The sequence below is a fragment of the Amborella trichopoda genome, chromosome 8 (genome assembly GCF_054954075.1).
Source record: "Amborella trichopoda isolate Santa Cruz 75 chromosome 8, AtrichopodaSantaCruz75HAP2 v2.0, whole genome shotgun sequence".
Classification (NCBI taxonomy): domain Eukaryota; kingdom Viridiplantae; phylum Streptophyta; class Magnoliopsida; order Amborellales; family Amborellaceae; genus Amborella; species Amborella trichopoda.
This window is the reverse complement of record NC_142343.1, coordinates 6,021,839-6,042,583: the sequence shown is the minus strand read 5'-3', so window position 1 is coordinate 6,042,583 and position 20,745 is coordinate 6,021,839. Positions and strand designations below refer to the sequence as shown.

The following is a 20,745-nucleotide window of genomic DNA, read 5'->3' as shown; positions in this document are numbered from 1 at the left end:
CATTTATCAGAAAAAGAAATGCTCATCTCCTTATGTAGAGGCCAATTTCTCAAAAAATGAGAATCATTTTTTTGAATCACATATTGACAAATTTTGGGGGTGTGTGCGGGGGCACATTGTTATAAAAACATAATTAGTTCATAAAAAAATAAAAGGGTGTGGTTTATGTAAGGCCAATCAAATTAAGGTGCACTTGAAGGTCCAAATATGTTGTTTTAGTATCAAAAATATTTGTGATGGCCTACAAATTTATTTTTATCTTTACTTATAAAATTTAAAGGTTAAAAAATAGTGTAGATCGAGAAGATCTATGAACACTTGATAATTTTAAAAATTGTCAGCCTAGATAATACATTACAATATACACTATTTTCAAGACTTGATATCTATTTTTTCTCATATTTATATATCTTGAGGTCGAGATGATCGAATTGAAGGTTTTTCAACATCAAAACAACCTCTCTTAGGGCGTATTTGCTTTTCTGAAATATTTCTTTCAGTAAGAAATCTTTCTAATTTTCCAAAAGTTATGCGCTTATCACACGATTTCATCTAACAGTTCAGAAAGTAATCTTCCAATAAAAGTTCTCATTTTTTTATTAAAACATGAAAGATTAACTTTTTAGGGAGGAGGTAGGAACTTAATCTTTCATAACGTTTTTCTTGATCACTATTCACTATGCATAATATAAATACATATTATAAGTATTATTAATGTGACCCCAAATTTTGCATGCACATTCTCTTCATCTCAGTAATCAATCCCCCCTTAAAAAAAATTTCAATTTGAACCCTAGAGATGGTCAAAATGAGTCTGCTCCAAAAACGAATCTAGACCATTCATTTTGTGAATTTCAAGATCTTAGCCTTTATGAAGTCAATATCATTATTTTCTTTTTTAACATTGTTCATCTAATGATAATAAAGCTATCCAAAAAAATTGGAAATGAAAAAATCCTTCTAAGGCCTAGATCTAAGCATCTCACAAAAGTAAACGGCCTATGTTAATGGGACTAAAAAAATACTTTCTAGGTTGTGTTTTCAAATTTTTCTTTTTTTGTGATTATTCATTAGAATGAAAATAGTGTATATTTCAAAATTAGATCAAACAAATGGCTATAAGATGGTTTTTTAAGGTTATTGCATCATATTATTATACAACGGTTGCATGAAATCATTGCTATATATATATATATATATATATATATATATATAAAATCATATTATCTAAAACCCTTTTAACATTTCGGCAGGTTATCAAAACGCAATATTCAGAACTTATTTAGACATTCTAGGACAAAACATTCAACTCTCTGAAAAATTTAAAAACATTCAACTTTCTAGGATATATCTTTTAAAAAAACAAAGGTGTTAACAAATTTGTGTGTTGCACCTTAATTTGATTGTTTGGCCCTTACCCTTATATAAACTTCTTACAAAATGAAATAACCAAATACTCTAAGCATTTCAGGATTAATTTTGTTAATTTATTGTTTTAATTATTTCTTGTATTATTTTTAAGGTGCATGAAAATAAGGACACATGCTCTACGACGAATACTCTGATGTGCTCTCGACCACATCACTTTACTGGTGAAGTATATCATTTTTTATGTGATCAAGACCATGTATTTTGTTTAAGCCATCATGAATAACTTAAATTTTTGATATATCATTTATTTAATAAATAATCTTTAAAAAACACAACTATTTAGCAAAGGGTACGGTTTGTATAGAGCCTAGGCTTTATACAATCAAATTAGTGCCTACCTTGAAATAGTGTTGAAAAATGTAGTTTCAATACTGGAATCCTTTGTGATAGTCTTAAAATATATTTCCATATGTATTTATAAATTTTAAAGCTTCAAAAATAGTGTAGATCGAGCTAATATATGAAAACTTGAAAATCTTTAAAATTGACAGTCAAAATATGCATTACAAAATATATTATTTCCAAAACTTGAAATCCATTTTTTTCTCATGTCCATGCATCTTGATGTCAAGATGGTCAATTTGAGAATATTTTGAGCATCAAAACAACATTCTCTAGTGAAATTTTTGAAGTAGGCTCTAATTTGAGCCTTGGCTCTAAATAAACTTTTCCCTTTAGGAAATATCATTATTTCATCCATGATGGCTCGTATGAACAGCTAAAACTGACTACTTATAGATATCAAAGTTTACAAAATTCGTGTTTAAACTAGACACGGTTCTCCATAATCCCCATAGCCCCAATACTTTTGATGGCCAAATATTTAAAATTGCAAATGATAAAAAAGAAAAGAAAAATAGTTTGGTAGGGATGCAACTCAAAAGCCTCACCTCATAACTCATAACAAATTGCAATTCAAGCATTGGAAAGCTTTACCTTGATTATCTCGGCTTGAACATTATGATTGTAAAAAAACATTAGCATTAAAATAATGTATAGACATTTCACTTTAAAATAAGTGTTCATAGATCCGCAAGATTTATACATCTTTTGAGTTTCAAATTTATTATTAGTGTTGGAAATTGATTTTAGAGCCGTCGTGAAGATTTATGTTACCAAAATTGCTTTCCATAAGAAGATTTGAGGTGAGGCTTTATTTTGTTTTCATAAAGCCTAAGCCCAATAGAAATTTCATTTTTTTTAAAAAAAACTAAAAATTATGAAGTCCAAAGTCTGAGTGAAAATTCCCCATTTTGATTTGGCCACGGATAGCATGTAGCCAAGCACACGCATGTATAAATGCGGGCTTGGCAATAAATATATTTTTTAAATATAATTCGATTATGATTTTGTAGGGAATATATGGAGATTATGGATATGAAAATATAAATAAATTTCGAAAACTAGAAATAATAATTATATTAAAAAATATTTGGACCGTTAGTTACAATTGTTTAGATGGACCATCAATTTGCATCTATCTTTAAGATGGATGCTTTATACTTTTGGACCACATATTGTACCAATGTAGCTCGCATGAAACATGATGGGAAAAATTTATAAAGCCGAGGTCCTAAACGATCAAATTTGAGCCTACCTCAAAAATTTCAATAAAAGAGGTTTTGATGCCCAAATATCTTCAAATTGATCATGTTGACATCAAGATGTATGGACATGAGAAAAAAATGGATTTCAAGTTTTGAAAATAGTACATTTTATAACACATTTTTGGATTGTCAATTTTCAAGTTTTCATAGATATGTCAATCTACAATATTTTTTAAGCTTTAAACTTTATAAATAAATATTTTAAGTTTGTTCTAAACTTTATAAATAAATATTTTAAGTTTGCTTTAAATTTTATAAATAAATATTTTAAGTTTTCATAGATCTGTCAATTTACATTATTTTTTAAACTTTAAACTTTATAAATAAATATAAAAATATATTTTAAAACTATCACAAAGATTTTATGCATTAAAACCACATTTCTCATACACTATTTGAAGGTAGGCGCTAATTAGGCGCTAATTTGATTGTTTAGAGCCAGGCTCCATACAAACCGCACCCTTTAGCGATAGGGCTATTTCCGTCGTGCCCTTATATCCCGACCTTTTTCTCTTATTAATCGAAGGGTTCGTGCTTTTATTCACCACTTTTAAAACCTTTGATCGTGTTCAGGGGAACCCTTCGCTTCACTAGTCGATAATGGTGTAAAGAGTCTCTCTCTTTCCGCGGAGGCTTTGGAGATTTTTCTTCTCTTTCCACTACTCTCTCAATCTGGGAATTTGCAGATTTTTTACATGCTAGCATTCTCTTTCTAGAGTTCAAGATGTCGGGCGGTTTTTTTCGAGTAAGGATTCATGGCCGTTTCGCCCCATTTTCTATGCACTGATTATTTGCAAATGAATGTTCCTTAGAATGTTGCTTAGCCTTTGATTCGTGTACACTATCTCTGCTATTCTTAATTTTATGCTCTGGATCTTCGATTTTCTGGATTTTAGGGCACATCTGCTGATCAAGATACTCGGTTCTCTAACAAAGCCGCCAAGCTTTTGAAGTCTCAAAAGTTTGCATCAGAGTTGGATCACCTGGTATTTTATTATATTCTTTTATGTTTTCTGATCAGTTTGTAGTTTTTCCAATTTTCATTTATGTAGTTTGAATCTGATGAATATAAACCCTAGATTATACTTCTTCGTTTGTAGTTTGTAGTTTGAACTATGAATTTTTGTGCTTGTCCTATATACATATATATATTTGATTGGTAGCTTTGAATCCTAGTAACTTTATTTTGCATTTTTGTGAAAGGAATTTGATGGATGTAAAACCCTCGATGTTTGCTTCATTTTTGGGTGATTTATGGAGTTTATTCTTTTTATGCTTTATGGTGTGTTTTAGGTTGACATAAGTAAGGTGAAAATGGATGTCATAAGACCCTGGATTGCAAACAGGGTGACTGAGCTTCTCGGTTTTGAAGATGAAGTTCTCATCAATTTCATATATGGGCTACTTGATGGAAAGGTTTACCCTCTTTACCTGATTTTTATACCAAGAGATGGCCTTGTGTTCGTTTGTCTGACTGCCTTACGTACTTATGTTTATTGGCATTCTGTAATTTATCTCATTATCCTCCTATTGTTTTCTATTATGCTTTTGGTTTTACTATTGTTATTATTTATCTTATTTCTGTTGGGTTCATCCTAGGATGTAGATGGGAAACAAATACAAATCCAGCTTACTGGGTTTATGGAGAAGAATACAGGGAAATTCATGAAGGAGCTGTGGAATCTGCTTCTCAGCGCACAGAAAAATATTAGTGGGGTGCCTCAACAGTTTCTGGATGCCAAGGAAGAGGAAACAAAGCAAAAGAAGGTCATTTTTTTTATGATTAAATGAAATTGTCATTTTTGATCTAGTATCTCCTTGTCATACATCACATTTTGTAGGTTTTCTTAATATCATGTTAATGTTTAACTTGTTCGTCTTCAAGAGTTAATTTTACTTTGACGATTTATTTAAGCCTTTTCTTTGAATGCGGGTTGGCTTTGAGGTATATTTCTTTTGTTTATGTTGGTTTCCTTATCCAGTTAATTTTGAACAGATATGTTTATCGCTGAAATTCGGAACAAAGGAGAAGAATCTAAACCCCTTCAAAGTTTCTAGCAAAATTTATAAAACAAAGTATCTTGGAATGATTTTGCATCATTGATACCCTGTTTTTCTATTCTTCTCAATATCATACTGACATTTTTGAGCTTTGATTTTCTCTAAACTTGTTGTTTTTTATTTAATAAAAGCATTCTTGTTATTCTAAATCAATAACATTTGGTGTTTGTTTTGTGATTGGAACAGGCAGAAGCAGATCGCATCAGTCATGAAATTAAGAAGAAGAAGGATAGAGAGGAAGCAGAATCTGAGAAAGAACGGTGGAAGAAGCTGGTGAATAATCTGTTTGTTTGAGATGTTACTGTTTATTTCACGCCTTCTGGTCGATAATGTCTGCAATTTATTTGAAATTCTTGTATGATAAAAAAATGAGAATAAAGTAGTCTTCTAGACCAATTTTCTTTGCATGTTGTGTATTTGATTTTGACTTACTTTATTTGTTATGACATTCAGCCTTCTGCCATTATTTGGGTTCATGTCCTTGTTTACCTCAACTACTGTAGGATGCTGACAATGGGATTCTGGAAACTGTGGGTGCCACTGCTAATGACATTTCAAAGAAATCTTCCCCAAAGGCTTTAGAAAGGGATTTGGTTGGAAGACAGAGAGAAAAGAACAGGTTAGATATTTCATCTCGTCCACATTTTGTTTTAGTCACAATTAATCGTGTATCTAAAATAATTCTTGGAAGCTAGCTTGTTTGATGGTATCATCCGTTTGTCTTCTATTTCTACTGATTTTGGTTTATTATCAACCTATATAGCGTTGACACCAGTTCTCATATAAAATGCAGTGTATAATGCCTGAGTTACACCATTGATCATGGCTATCCTTAGCACCAGAATGTTGGGTTATAAAAAGAACTGTACAAAATTGTGGAATATGAAACAAATTTAATTGAAAAAATTCCTCGTGTAGGCGAATTATACAAAAAGGTTTTTACTTGCATCAAGGGTGGTTGATGACAAGGGAGAGAATAAGGGCCCTGTGTTTGGCCATGCTGTCCGCGGGGTTGTTGGGAAGTGAGGAAGAAATTAAGAAAAATAGGGAAAGTGCGAAAGAAGTTTGGGAAAACACTCAAAACAGGGAGAGTGAACATTTAATGAAAGAAAGAAAGGGAGAAAGGGGTTGAGTGAGATAGAAAGCAAATACAGAATAGAGAGTTTTATGGGGAAAGGAAGGAAAATAAAAACAAGTAAGGGAGAATAAAAAGAGTTAAAGTAAGAAACCATCAGAACTATTTTGGGCACGGAAGCACTGGGACGCTGCCTTCAAGTAGTGCTTGTGGCACCACTTTCAGCAGCCCCTTCTGCAGCCAAGGCATCTGCCGCGGCATTTTCTTCCAGCTGGGAATGACGGAAGGTGACTCAAAATATATTGGAGACTCCACGGGTGGTGATTTCTCCTAATGGTTCAGCCTGTGACATTCCTAGAGCCCCCCCCCTCCACTAAAAGATTTTCACCCAATCTTGATTGAATCTTTCAAGCCTTCTAGAAGAGCATTTTCCTTGGCCAAGTGATTCCACCATTCCAAAGGTGTCCCTGGAAGGAGGATAGAACATTTCCTTGTGAGTCACGGAAAATGCCCCCAAGCCACAAGGGCCAAGGTTATTAAGAGAGCACCCATCTATGTTTAGTTCGATTGTTCATTGACTTGGAGGGATCCAACTAGTAGATCAGTGAGGTTTGCGTACTCCCATAGAATCTTTTAATTATTTTTTAGGGCTTGATTTCTATTATTTAACAGTGCCTATGAAATTCCTTCCAATATGGACACACATTCTAAATTGAACTCGATGGTCATCCTCTCTTAATAAAAAAAAATAACGGGGTTCTCCTTCGCCATAAAATTAAAAAAAATTACAAATTTTCTTGAAAAGAGAATGCTATTATTGCTGAATTTGAAGTGTATTTTTTTCTTGAGGCGTTTATTAAATCCAGGGGATAAACATTAAATGCAAAACAAAATTAATTACAAATCTCATTTAAATATAATTTACATTTTGGTAGTGATAAGGGCATTTTTGACCAAGAAGAAGATAATAAAGGAGGAGAAGATAATCTTCTTTCCCCCTACTAACTAACTCGTAATTTTAAATGTAAATTAAAATTACATTTAAGTTATCTTCTTCTTGGTTTAGAGAGAAGATAATCTTCTTTCACCTTACTAACTAACTTGTAATTTTATTACATTTAAATTATCTTCTTCTTGGTTTGGAGATTATTATCTTCTTCTTGGTCAATAACACTCTTATCACTACCAAAATGTAAATTATATTTTAAATAGGATTTGTAATTAATTTTGTTTTGCATTTAATGTTTATCCCTTGGATTTCAAAAAATGTTCCAAAAACAAATACGCTTCAAATTCAGCAATAATAGCTGAATTTAGAAAGTGTTTCCAAGAAGAATTTTCTCTTTACAAGAAATATTTTAATTTTTTTTAGTTTTATGGCAAAGGAGAATTCTATTATTTTTTTCATTGGGAGCGGATGACCATTAAGTTCTATTTAGAAAGTGTTTTCATGTTGGAAGGAATTTCATACGCACCGTTAAATAATAGGAATCAAGCCTCAAATAATAGTTGAAAGATTTTATGGGAGTACACTAGCCATCTACTTCCTCATGCTTAACTTATTTTATGGATATTATTCAAGACACATGAATAACCATGCTGAGTTACTTAGAGTATTTGAATCGGTTGGTCATGGTCATGTACCAGAATTTTATCTTTTGAAATTATTTGGAAACTTTTAATTTGTCTGGTTTATTTGTTTTAATCTACTAACTCTCAAAGCTAGAAATTTTCTCGAGTAATTGATATTCTCTTGCTGGTACAGCACATTTTTGCGGATTTAGGGGTCATAAGCAATTTAAATTTCTGTTGAAAATTGATTTATTACCTCCAACTCCAATTCATGTGACTTGGATTATTATGTATAAGTTAACATTTGAGAGATGAAAATTATTTTTTCATTAGGTTTATTAGTATTTCAAATATGGATGTCAGAATTGATTTAGTTTGGAGACTCTTCATAGTTCTTTCTGTGGAAGAATTGCTTATCTTTTTCCTTCTGATGCGTAAAAATCTTTGTGCAAAAGAAAAATGTGCTTAAATTATGTATTTTATGACACTTTTTTACTTTCATCATTTGTCATATGCTTATTTAATTTTGATTTATCTGATGTCATCATACATTTGCATATGAACTGACTTGATTCTCTACATATACATTTTGGTACTAGAAAGCAAATTCTAATAAATTTTCTTTCAGCATGTAGGGCTTTTTCATCATTGATATTTTAAGCATTTGCTTTTTGCCACTGGTGTTTGAGGTAAAAGTTGGATTAGTACTGATCAGTTCCTTGTTGATGAGCCTGTTTGTATGGGTATATCAATAAATAAAATTTCCTTGCAGAAGCAAAATATTGGATGGCTAACCTATTAAAATAATGCTGGTGAATGTTTCTTTGCTGCTTTGCAGGGCATCTGAATCTCCACCTGATGGTCATTCCCCTTCTTCGCATCGGTACGTGTAATATGCAGCTTGATATAATCTTTACTGTACATAATTTTTGAGGACAACTTTGCAAAATTTGCATCTGACATCTTGTTGTTGTATTAAAATTTTCAGAAGCACTCCAGTGCGTCGATCAAGGAGTAAGTCATTACGTGATTCCAGGAGTCGTTCAAGGTATTTACCATTTTCAGGGTAACTAATTTTGCAATTTGCTCTGGCACCTTGCTTTGTTTTTTGTATTCCAATATCTTGCATCAGGTTGTAGGGCAATTTTCTTCTGTCTTTTTACCGTGATACTAACATACATATAAATTATTGAGTTATGGAGTAACTTTCTTCATCAAAATGGGTTATTTGTTACATGGAGCAAGTTAGAGAGGCATAAAATCTCTGAACCATATCTTTTTTTTGCCTGATATTATTTTCTTGCATTAAACTGAACTAAAAATTTGGACCTAGCATTTTTTTTCTAGTGACACCATGATTAAATACTAAGTGGTTATTGTACATTTTGGTTTTCATTGTATTGGTTGAGTAGTTTAGGCTTTATAATTTTATTTTGTCACTCGGCATGTTCCTGTAAAATGATTGATATGCTGATGGTGGGATTGTCTTAATACTGCTTTTTGTAAAAGTCACGCCAAACTTAAATTTATTCTAGCTTGTATGGCTTTCTTAACCTCCATTGCATTGCACTTTACTAGTTAGTAGCTCTCTGATTGATCTAGCATCTACTAGCATTGGTAAAAAGTTTGTTTCTTTTTTTTTTTTTTTTTTACTTTTATCATTGCAAAATATTTTTCATAAATATGTCATTTTCCTTTACAAGCTTTCACAATTGTGTGCTATTTGATTTCCTCAAGATCTCGCAGTTCCGGTGAAAGGCCTCAATCAAGGAGCATGTCAAGATCACCTCCACCTCGTAGGCGCTCCATCTCTATAGGAAGGCGCTCTCGTTCTCCATTATATCCCCCTCGTCGCAGGCGTTCGCCTCGCTACCTTAGATCTCCACCTAGGCGGAGATCACCTCGTCCTAGAAGGAGGTCACTATCTCCCCCAAGGCGAAGGTCCCCATCTCCAAGGCGCTATAGGTCCCCTTCCCCTATGAGGAGGAGGTCTCCTTCTCCTATTAGAAGGAGGTCTCCTTCTCCTCCTTTCCGTCGAAGATCACCTTCTCCTCCTTTGCGACGAAGGTCCCCAACTCCTATTAGACGGAGGTCCCCATTCCGTAGGTCTCCATCTCCCATAAGGAGGAGGTCACCCCCATCACAATCACCAAGGCACCGTAGACGATCACCTGTGCGGTCCCCTAGAAGGCGGCCTATGGATTCTCGTCTTACCCCTCGTTCAAGAAATAGGTATGGCTACATTTACTCTTAAAGCTTAAAAGGAAAATTGACTAGGGTTATATATGTATGTATGTGTATAGATATGTATGTTGCAAATTACCTGCTAGGTCATGCAGTTCCTCCATAAACTTGAAATATCAGAACAGTTTTCTAACCTGTTCTGCTGTTCATGGTATGAAGTGACTTACTTCCAATATTGGGCTTAAAAATTTTCATCGAGTTGTAAAATGGGTGTTAAGATAATGATTTAGGAAAACTAATGGGTTCAAGTATTCTCCTGGTACTGAAAGTTTTTGAACCACCTGCATCATCTAAGCTGCTATCTGTAACTTCCCAAAAATGATATGGGTATATAATGTACAGGACAGTCAAGTTCTTCTTGTTATATACATGGATATGCTACTTATCCTTCCATTTGTCTTGGATGATTTGCCTTCAGGAGTTCCAGTCCATATAGAAATCGTCGAAGCTTGAGTAGGGAACGATTAAACCGTATGAATGGTGGGGAATCCAGAAGATACCGAGATGAATATGCCGCTCGAAGGTTGTTATTTTATCTATTATTATTATTTTTTGTATGTTATGTTTTGTCCTTATAATAAGCTCTCTGCCTTCTTTATTGTTATTTCTTTCTTTGTTTTCCTTTCTCTTAGTTTGTTGTGATTTTGTATAGAACACATATGAGAAGGTCCCCTGATCAGTCCTCTCCCAGTACGGAGGAGGTCGATGAACAGACTAGGGGAATGCGCAAGGTTCCTGAGTCTTATTCGCGCCCTCCACAAACTTCTTTAAGGTCTCCACAGCGTGATGATAGGACTCAGAGTGATACTAGTTATAAAATCCCTGCTTTATCATCACCACCAGAACAATCACCCGGCCAATCAGAGTCTCCAGAGCAAAGAACACATCTTGACAAAGGCAGGAGGTGAGAATCATAGTAGTATCTGTTGTAGTTAATTTTTGTTAATTTGTTGGAATGTTGCAGTCCATAATTGGAAATTTGACTCGTAAGTTCATTAATGCATTCTTGGTTTTTTTTTTTTTTTTCTGAAAGGGCATTTAACGCTTATTTGTACTTTTTTTATAGGAAGTCCAGCCCTTATGACAGCCCCAAGAGATCCATTAGAGAAAGAGCAAACAGTCATGTGAGTCCAGATATGAGCAATGAGGAAGATGACATCAACTATTCGAGGTTAGATTTGATAATCAGTTGTTGCTTTTTAACTTGAACCCTTGCCACTGGCCCTATGTGTAATTAATTGATAAGTTAAACATAAGTGGTTATTGATTACTAATTGATACTTAATGACTTGCAGAGAGCTACACAGTCACGGAGCAGATCCTTCTAGAAAGAGAAATATACATTCACTTACAGTGTCAGCGCGAAATGAACACCCTCGAAGAGCCTTAGCAAAGAGTGAGTCTTCTCCTGTGAATGTAGCAGATCAGAGATCCTCTGAACATCAGGGTCAGTCTGACAACTTTGAGCCAAGAAAGAAAGAGCACCGCAGCCTGGGGAGGTAATCTCTTATTTATTTGTGTGTATTTTGCGTTCAGTATTCATTTAGTTTCTTACTTCGACATGCATGGGTTGCAGTGTTAAATCTGATGGGAGGGCTAATTTACCTGAAAGGCACACTCAACCCTCGTTCCATGCATCAGAAGAAATAGAGTATGGACCTGGACGTCTTGATAGCTTGTCTTTGGATAATCTCCGGAATAAGCAATCATCTGCTAAGAGGCATGTTAGGGATACTTCTTCTCCGGATGAAAGAGATAATGCAGAGCGTTTATCCATGAAGAAGTCATATTCTAGAGAAAGTTATGGAGAGGATGAGAACCTAATTCTCCAGGAAACTAATGTGAACAAGATTTCTTCTCCATTCAATGCTGAAACAGCCAAGAGACCCATGAAAAGATTGGATCAAAATGACCAGTGCGAGACATATAATTCCGATGAGGAATATGAGAAAAAAAGATCAGAGAAAAGAAAGCAGAAGAGAGAAGAGAGCAAGGAGGCATCCTTGCAGAATGATACAGGCTCTGCATCTCCAATAGATGAGAGAAAAGAGGCAAAAAGAAGAAAAAAGGAGGAAAGGAAATTGAGAAAGGAAGAAAGGCGACGAAGGCGCGAAGAGAGGCACCGTAGAAAGGAAGAGAGGCACGCGAGCAAGCGGAAAGCCAAATCTGTTGCTACTGTTATGCCGCCTTCAGAATCTGAGCGATATCGGGGACGTGCAGATGAATCTGATGGTGGTGTTGATATAAGGAGGCAAACAAATCCAAGTGACAGTGAAGAAGAATCTGAGCAGAAAAGGCTCGAAATTGAGTTGCGAGAGAAGGCCCTTGAATCACTTCGAGCAAAGAAGGCTATCAGTCACTGAATTTATTAATGCTTGCTAGTTTGGCATCTGTGTCTGTTTTCAGTTTCTTTCTTTCTGTTTTTTGGTAGAACTGTATCACTTGCTTTAACTTTGCACTTTCTATATAAGAATTTTCTGTTCCGAGAATTGTGGTAAACAACATGTTTAATCACTTAATGAGGTCCTCTGCCTCAGCATTATCCATTTGATACAACTTTGTTCTTTACTTCTGGCAGTTGAAATGGATAAATGAGGGCTTCCTCAGTCAATGCCATGGTGTGAACAATGTGCAGGTGTTGCTTCTAGTGCTCGCTATGAAATGGTTCTGGTAATCTCTGCTTTCTCTATCAGGAAATTGATTTTGTGGTCCTGGAAGAATGTCGTGGTCCTCTTGGAAGTTGTTTTCTTGCTGTCTTAGTATTAAAATTTGAGCATCCTGCTGCCCTGGTTTCTGACTTATGGAAGGGCAGGGATGCTTGTATTGTGAATTGGATATAATCATGCTTAGCATTGTGATACATGCACAATGTGCAAGGTGTAGGTAGAAAGCATTATGGACTTTATGAGGGCTACAAACTCAAATATGCTTGCTAACATAACAAAAGGTCTAGGTGGTACTGGCTAATTTGAGATAGACACTAAATGAGGCTTGTGGTTGATTGATAGATCAGAAAACTGTCAACTAGGTGACTTGGCTGAGCAGTTCTTGTGAAAGAGCCACTTTTTGAACCTCTAATCAGGTGAAATATTTTACATAGATGCTTTGTAGGTTTTAGTGGAGGGTAGACTTTGTGGACGCGTTTAACCTGTCAATAATGTAATTCTTTGCTAGTTTTCAATTGTATTCTGTTTTGACTTATTACATGGTTTGCAACATTTGACAGCTGTTCCGGCCTCTGGGGGCTTAGTTTTATTATGCATCTGCTATGTTCATATTGATCTCAGATGATAATCATCCCTGCAGAGGTCTCAATCACGTATGTATATGGTACTGAATTATAATGAGTACTGGTTCTTTTTGTTGTTCTTTATATTGTGTTGAAGTATGAATGTGTTTGTTGATGGAATTTTCTTACATGTGTATTTTTTTGGTGTCTCGTTTTATGGTTTCATGATGCATGCCAATATTTGAAACTAATGCTGAATGTTGTTTACATATGCTAGAAGCATTTGATGGATGCATCCTTTTCTTATTGTACATGTAGCTCCTTAGGCTATAGATATGCATCTATATCTATATATATATGTGCATATTTTATTCAAGAAGGGTGAGGACTTTAATCTTTCCCTCAACCCTTCCCAAGCTCGGGTAAAGGAGGTGGGTTGTGCTAGGTAGGTAGCTAATGTAAACTTTTTATGAATCCTAAATCTACATTATCTGCTTATTTTAGAGCGTTCCCCGTAAGTGACGTGCTGTATTGGAACCCGGGTATAGTTAGAAATAAGCAAGGATTAGCTAGGGCCTTCCCCAAAAGCGATGTGCAGTAGCATCACCCGGTTGTGGCAAAAAATAGGCAAGGGTTCCCACGACATTCTGGACAAGCATAGGTAAAGGAGCTAGTCCAAGTAAATAGGATTCTTTTAGCCATATGGAATGTAGGAGCACTTATAGGTAAGTATGGAGTTAGTGGATACAATGAGATGAAAGAGAGTAAACATAGATTGTCTATTACAATTCTACAAAAAAAAATAGCTTGTCTACAGGAAACTAAGTTGAAAGGGGAAAAAAAATTAAGGAAATAGATGTTTATAAACTTTAGTATACAATAATAGAAATGATGTAGGCATATTAGTAGACAAAGATTTAAAATATAAAGTAGTTTATGTCAATAGTGTAGGTGATAAACTACTATTAATTAAACTTGTATTAGGGGAAGAGACAATTAAAGTAATTAGTGCTTATGCACCGCAAGTAGAACGAGAGGATAGAATTAGGAGACAGCTTTGGGAGGACATGGATGGAGTGATGGACTAGTCCAAGATATTCCAAATGGAGAGAGGACCTTTTTAGGAGGGGACTTAAATAGTCATGTAGGAAAGGATATTAGAGGATATAAAGGGGTACATGGGGGATATGGGTTTGGTGAAAGAAATGAGAGGGGTGAGGCTATTCTAGATTTTGCTATGGCCTATGATTTAGCAATAGCAAACACTTATTGTATAAAGTGAGATGGACATTTAATAACCTATAAAAGTGGATCATATAAAAGATAGATAGATGTCTTCCTAGTTAAGACGGTGGATTGACTATCCTGCAAAGACTTTAAGGTTATTCCAGGAGAGCGTTTGACTACACAACATAGACTCGTAGTTATGAACGTTTGCATGAAGAGATGGAAAAGAAGGGATGAAATTAATAGGGGTTCAAGAATTAGGTAGTGGAATTTAAAAAATGATAAAATAGACTTATTTAGGGATAAATTAGTTAAAGACAGAAAATAAAATTCTGAACATGAGGTCAATGCTATATATGGAATGTGATGGCTTACTGTATTAAAAAAGTGTAAAGAAATTTTAGGAGAATTGGAGGGAAAAGAAATTTCGATAAGGAAACTTGGTGGTGGGGTGATGAGGCTTAGAAGGTCATTCGTGAAAAACGATCATATTATAAAACTTGGCAATGGAATATAAATGATCAAAACTTAGAAGAATATAAAAATGCTAAGAAATTGATAAACAAAGAATTCTTTTGATTACCCATCTTTTTTTCCTTTTGAAACCTTTAGAAATAGAAACCTTTTTGTTCTTTCTGATAAAACTCTTACAAATAAATTATAAAAGCCATTTCTTTTTTCCTTTTATAATTTTTTTTTGAGTTCTTTATGAATAGGCTAAAAAAAGGAAAGTTGTTTTCGGGGAGAACGAAAGGGTAGGTCAGTTTCCATTCCCCATATTGTTAAAAAACAAAAATTTGTTTTTTTATTTTTTTCATTAGATGATCTATATGATGGGATCGTAGTTTAGATTTGCGCCAAGGTTTCAGATAGAAAGGAAATAGAATCTTTATTTGAATAGTCTTTTAATCAATTCTTTAGAAATTTTCGTTCTGATAATTGAACACCATTATAGGTGCATTTAATATGGATTTCACTACCCCATTCCTTGAAATCTTCATTCCACTCGAGGAGTTGAAATAATAACATACGCATAAGATTCTCAGTCGTTTCAATGGGATCTTTCGTCCTGGTCAGAGGAGAACTTACCAAACGTCTAACATTCCCTCACGCTTGGAGCCAATGAGTTTTTATTTGTATTATTTATATTTAGTAGAAAAATAAGACTATGGTTTTGCCATATGAAATATGAATCAAATAAAAAAACAACAATAAAAAACCAGTCGTCAAGCTAGGCAAAACGTTAATCGTAGAACAGGGCTATGTGTAGTTAGGCCGTGTCTTAGTTGCTTTATCAAGAAAGTCCACGGACTTGGCATCACTCCTCTATTGTGCTCCTGCTTTCCTAGCCTTATGGACATGAGGCAGCACCTCTCGCCTAGTTCTTCTATTCTTCTACCAATAGTAAGTAAGGCTAAACTTAAGGCATATGATAATCTATACAGTAAACTGGGAAGGTGAAATGATGTCTTCAAATTAGCAAAAATGAGAGAGAAAAAGTGTAGGGATCTAGACCATGTTAAATACATTACGAGTGAGGATCAAAAGGTCTTGGTGAAGGATGAAGAATTTGGTGGGTATTGGAAAATAAAGGAGTTTTCAGATACTATATCGACTTGGTTAAAGATATATACGAATGAGTGATAACTAGTATGTGAACAACTAGTGGAGAGACTAGTGAGTTTTCAGTAAGTATAGGTTTATATCAGGTGTCAGCATTGGCCCATACCTATTGTCTTAGTTATGGACGGCTTAACTAAGTACCCAAAAGATGAGATACTGCGGTGTATGTTGGTCGTGGACAACATAGTTTTGATGGACCCAAAGCAGCACCAACACAAAGTTAGAATTTAGGATGGATGCTCTAGAATCTAAAGGTTTTAAAATTAGCCACTAAGACCAAGTATATGGAATCCAAGTGTAGTAATACTAAGAGTAGAGACGAGCAAGTAGTTAAGATTGATGGTCAAGAAATACCAAAAAGAGCGCATTGTCGATATCTTAGGTCGATAATCTGGGAAAATTGAGAGATTAAGGAAGATGTTGCACATAAAATTAGAGTTGGGTGGATGAAGTGGAGATGTGCAACTGGAGTTTTATGTGATCGCTACATGCCAATGAAGCTGAAGTGGAAGATCTATAGGACAGATGTGAGACCCGGTACATTATGGGGCAGAATGTTGCGCTGTCAAGAAACAACAGACCCATAGGATGAGTGTAGTTGCGATGAGGATGTTGAGATGGATAAGTGGCAAAACAAAAAGGAGACCCATAGGATGAGTGTAGTTGCGATGAGGATGTTGAGATGGATAAGTAGCAAAACAAAAAGGGCTAGAATTCAAAATGAATACATTCGGGAGAACTTAGGTGTGGCATCAATAAGCGAGAAGATGAGAGAACGTAGACTTAGGTGGGCTGGACGTGTGTAGCGCTGACCCATTACAACATCTGTTAGGAGGTCTGAGTTGGTTTAAATAGAAGCTCAAAAAGGGCAAGGTGTAGGCCCAAAAGAACATGGTTGGAAGTAGTGAGAAACGATATGGTGGCTTATGACCATACTGAGGGTATGGACTTTGATAGAGCAACATGAGGGACCAGGATCGTGTAGTTGACCCCAAATAGTTGGAAAAATTATGTGAGTATGTTGATGATGATGATACATATTTTCCTCAAGTTCAATTATCCATAAAAAGAATTACGCTATCATTCCCATGTGGAAACTATGGTATTGGGGTTACAAGATTTTGAAATATTTTGGATGCTAGTAACTGGGAGACTAAGAGCTGCATGAAATAATAAAATGGATAACATGTAGTTGTGGTGCTTTGATGGGTTTGGGAGCAATTTTAGTAGTTATCCTTGCCGAAGAAGTTAATGTTGGTATTGATGATCTGGCTATGCATGCAAATGGAATTAAATAAAATCATGTTCGCTTTTTTATATGATTGGACCTCATCTGAAAGGTCCAATCAAGGTTTCAAAAAACGCTAGGCGGCCTGCCTGGCGCCTAGCACCTAGGCGGGCAGCCAGAACCTAGGCGGGCGCCCAGAACCTCGGGCGCCCCGTAGTTTAAAACAAACGAGAAACACCTAGCCCACCTAGGCGCCCGCCTCGCCTGCCTGGGCGCCCGCCAAGGTACATCTGCTCGTGTAGGGCCGCCTAGGTCAAGGTGGGCGGATTTTTGGTCCAAGTTGCCTAGGTGCCAGGGGACCGTTTTTTTAAAACATTGGGTCCAATGGATTTGTTGCTCGGGCTATTCTTGAAGAGGCTACAACAAAAAGGTGCGTAAAAACAAACTACCAGACAATAGATGTAAGAAACATGACAAGGTTCTTGTATCTCTATATAAAGCAAATGATTTAATATGTATCATAAAATATAGAAAATGATGGGTATATCTCCCCATACTAATTGTTTTGGAACAACTTACCAGGGGTGGTTGATTTTGTCTAGGTGCTAACATTTAATGAGTTTGAGCCGTTTTTGGAGAAATGAGCGCAAATGTTTGAGGAGTTATTAAAAACTTGAAGGTCATTGATAAAAAATTTGTAGATATTGTTAGATAAAATTTTTGTATTGGTGATTTGCCATGAAGATCGAACTTTAATAAATTTTTGATTAGTAATCCCATTGACACTATGGTATCATTAACCTTTGATGTGCTTACCTAGGTAAAACGTGGAATTGAACTTCTTGAATTATTCTATATAATAAGCCTACGACCATGTAGACTAGAAAAACTTACACCAAACTCTTAGAAGGATGGGGTAGAACCACTGATGGAGGTCATGGGTCAGTGGTGCATCCCTAGCCCCGTCTTTTCCATCCTCATTAACGGCTCCCCAAAAGGCTTTTACCCCTCATCTAGAGGTCTAAGACAAGGGAACCGTTTGTCACTTGTGCTCTTTGCTATCATAACTGCAGTCTTCAACAAATCTATATTCGAATGTACACATGTGGCCTTCTACAGGTTTTCAGCATTGGGAATCATGGCCCGACAGTAATGCACCTCCAATATGCTGATGACCTGACAGTAATGCACCTCCAATATGCTGATGACACCCTATTGTTTTGCGATTCCAACCCCTAACAAATCAGCTACCTATGGCTTTTCCTCAAATGCTTCGAAATGGCTACTGGTTTTTTTAAATTAACATGGCTAAAATCAAGATGATGGGGTTGTTTTTAGAAAACCGGGTCTTAGCTGATTTCGTGAATAGTTGGGGGGGCAAAGTGGAAGGGCTGTCATCGACCTACTTGTTATTGCCACTCTGCATTGGAAAGTCTAAGAGTCAATGGCGTCACATTGTAGATAAATTTGATCGTAGACTTGCAGGTTGGAATGGCAAATTTCTCTCATCCGCGTGTTGCCTCACCCTCATCAAGGCCACTCTCTCCAACATTCCCATTTTCCAAAGTCACTCTTCCATATTCCATCATCGGTATTCAATCTCTTGGAGTAGTTAATGAGGAACTTCCTCTTGGCGGGTGAGGGGGGTAGTAAGTTACACTTGATCTCTTGGGCGAAAGTCTACTCTCTCAAAGTTCATGGGGGCTTAGGCATCTCTCGTATTAAAACCGACAGCCTACCCTTCCTTGGCAAATTGTGGTGGCATTTTGCAACTCAAGAGAATCACCTCTAGCAAGAGGTGATTCAATATAAATATCGATGCGTAGGAACAATGTGGCTTCCTAGTGGCCGGGCCATTGGCTATTCATTAGGGGCTTGGAGATCGTTATTTGCAGTCACAATCCCATTGTCAGCAACATCAAGTGTCAACCTCAATTTGGCAATAGAGTTCTATTCTGGTCCGACCTTTGGCTAGGTCCCTCCCCCCTGAGGGAACAATTTCCCCAACTATTTTTTTTTTGAACCTGTTAAGTTTGTATTCAAATGAAAAGGTATACAAAGTTTACAATAGGTGACCACCCACATTCTGGGTGCAGCATACAGAAAACCCTCTTAGGGTATGTTATAGAAAAAGAGGTAAGTGGTCATCAGAGTTAGGATGATGGGAACACTAGATCAATTGTGCCAAAAAAGTTTCATGAGGGTCTTCGGATCATGCTGCTCCTTCTTTAGCTAGTTTGTCTATGATTGTGTTTGATTCCCGCCATATATGCTTCCAAAAGACACACATATCCCAGCAGAAGTGGAAGATTTCAGATGTGGAAGATTTCCTAAAAAATGTGCGTTAACCTCCAAGGGCAATCCGAGAGGCCGGACGCCCATGCGATAACATTTCTTGAATCGCCTTCTACAACCAAGGTTTGGCTCCACTTGGGGTTAAAATTTTTTATGCCTTCTAGGAGGGTGAGGGCCACTGCTGAGGTGGAATTTGCATGTCCGATGAATTTGGAGTATGGCAAAATAGTCCGTCCTTCGTGGTCTAGATAGATGTCCTTGATCCCAACTGGGCCTGGGTTTCCTATGGAACAACTGTGGAAATTGAGTTTAGTTTGCTTGATGTTAGGAGGCCTCCAAAGTGAGGCATGGGGAATGCGGGTGGGGGTGACGTGAAGCAGGGCTTGCCAATTTTGTTGAAAGTTCGAATAAGAGACATGTTTGAAAGAGTTGTTGTTCTTGGCCTAGAAGATCATGAACTCCCTAACCCTCTTTTTGTGGGCCTCGAACATGGCATATTGTCCTGAAAATCCTGCTCTTCCGCTCAATCCAAATGACCCACAACATGGCAGCGATGGAAGCCCCCCAATGCGAGATTCCAGATTTTTCCCAAGGAAAAGGATGAAGGGAGGTGAAAAGATTAAGAAAACCATGGGGGTCACCTGTTCTCGTTTGAATAGCTATAGTAGATCACCCAAAGCTCCCCATGGTCACCAATAGGTGGATGAATAGGATTGGAGAATGGAAGGCATAGCGAGGAAGTCGTCTACCTTATGGTCATAGTAGCTGTAGGTTTCTTGAGAACCCTTTAGCTTGCGGAACCGGGAATCCCAAATACCGAGATCCCACCCAAGATCGTGTACTCAATTGGCCAAATGCAAAGTAGATGAATACAATTATAAATCGAGTGTGAGAAATAAAGCAAACACAAAAAAGCACACCACAACACAAGATTTACGTGGTTCACCCCATAGGGCTACATCCACAGCTTTGGCAGGTAGAAATCCACTATCACAATGAAGATTACAGTTTTGAGTTACAAGAGATAATACTTATCTTTAAACATCGGTAAAAAACCATCACCGATCTTCCCTTCAAAACCCGCTCTCCCGACCGAGCAACATCGGCCTCTTTCCCACCTCGAGAGCAATATAGAGATTTCTCTCTCTAGAAG

The 20,745-nt window shown here is 36.3% G+C and overlaps 2 protein-coding genes across 4 annotated transcripts in view; both read left to right on the top strand.

Annotated features, from left to right (window-relative positions):
• Nucleotides 1-3,558: 3,558 nt before the first annotated feature.
• LOC18436252 (splicing factor PWI domain-containing protein) lies at nucleotides 3,559-12,601 on the top strand. Of its 3 annotated transcripts, none has more exons than XM_011625836.3 (14): nucleotides 3,559-3,783; nucleotides 3,935-4,024; nucleotides 4,332-4,454; nucleotides 4,638-4,805; nucleotides 5,286-5,372; nucleotides 5,603-5,718; nucleotides 8,585-8,629; nucleotides 8,735-8,794; nucleotides 9,493-9,978; nucleotides 10,409-10,513; nucleotides 10,643-10,894; nucleotides 11,057-11,161; nucleotides 11,286-11,489; nucleotides 11,567-12,601. In XM_011625836.3, the coding sequence occupies exons 1-14, from the start codon at nucleotides 3,763-3,765 to the stop codon at nucleotides 12,351-12,353; spliced, it is 2,649 nt and encodes an 882-aa protein (XP_011624138.1). In that variant the 5' UTR covers nucleotides 3,559-3,762; the 3' UTR covers nucleotides 12,354-12,601. The 3 variants fall into 3 exon arrangements, with proteins under 3 accessions (XP_011624138.1, XP_006846337.1, XP_020523995.1); XM_006846274.4 differs by having other exon boundaries at nucleotides 9,484-9,978; XM_020668336.2 differs by having other exon boundaries at nucleotides 8,735-8,812.
• The window catches only part of PTAC16 (plastid transcriptionally active 16), a 24,055-nt gene continuing 15,060 nt past the window's right edge, over nucleotides 11,751-20,745 (top strand). Inside the window, exons 1-3 of the mRNA XM_088845646.1 lie at nucleotides 11,751-12,660; nucleotides 12,999-13,072; nucleotides 13,217-13,309. Coding sequence (XP_088701772.1) covers nucleotides 13,259-13,309 — 51 coding nt within the window. The 5' untranslated portion in view covers nucleotides 11,751-12,660; nucleotides 12,999-13,072; nucleotides 13,217-13,258. The remainder of the gene's footprint in view (nucleotides 12,661-12,998; nucleotides 13,073-13,216; nucleotides 13,310-20,745) is intronic.

What these genes read in the sequence shown, in the direction of transcription:
- LOC18436252 (XM_020668336.2), top strand. Translation starts at nt 3,763, where the DNA reads ATGTCGGGCGGTTTTTTTCGA. An exon ending in ATGGGCTACTTGATGGAAAG is followed by an intron (nt 4,455 to 4,637) that starts GTTTACCCTCTT and finishes GGTTCATCCTAG; the next exon opens with GATGTAGATGGGAAACAAAT. An exon ending in GATGAATATGCCGCTCGAAG is followed by an intron (nt 10,514 to 10,642) that starts GTTGTTATTTTA and finishes GATTTTGTATAG; the next exon opens with AACACATATGAGAAGGTCCC.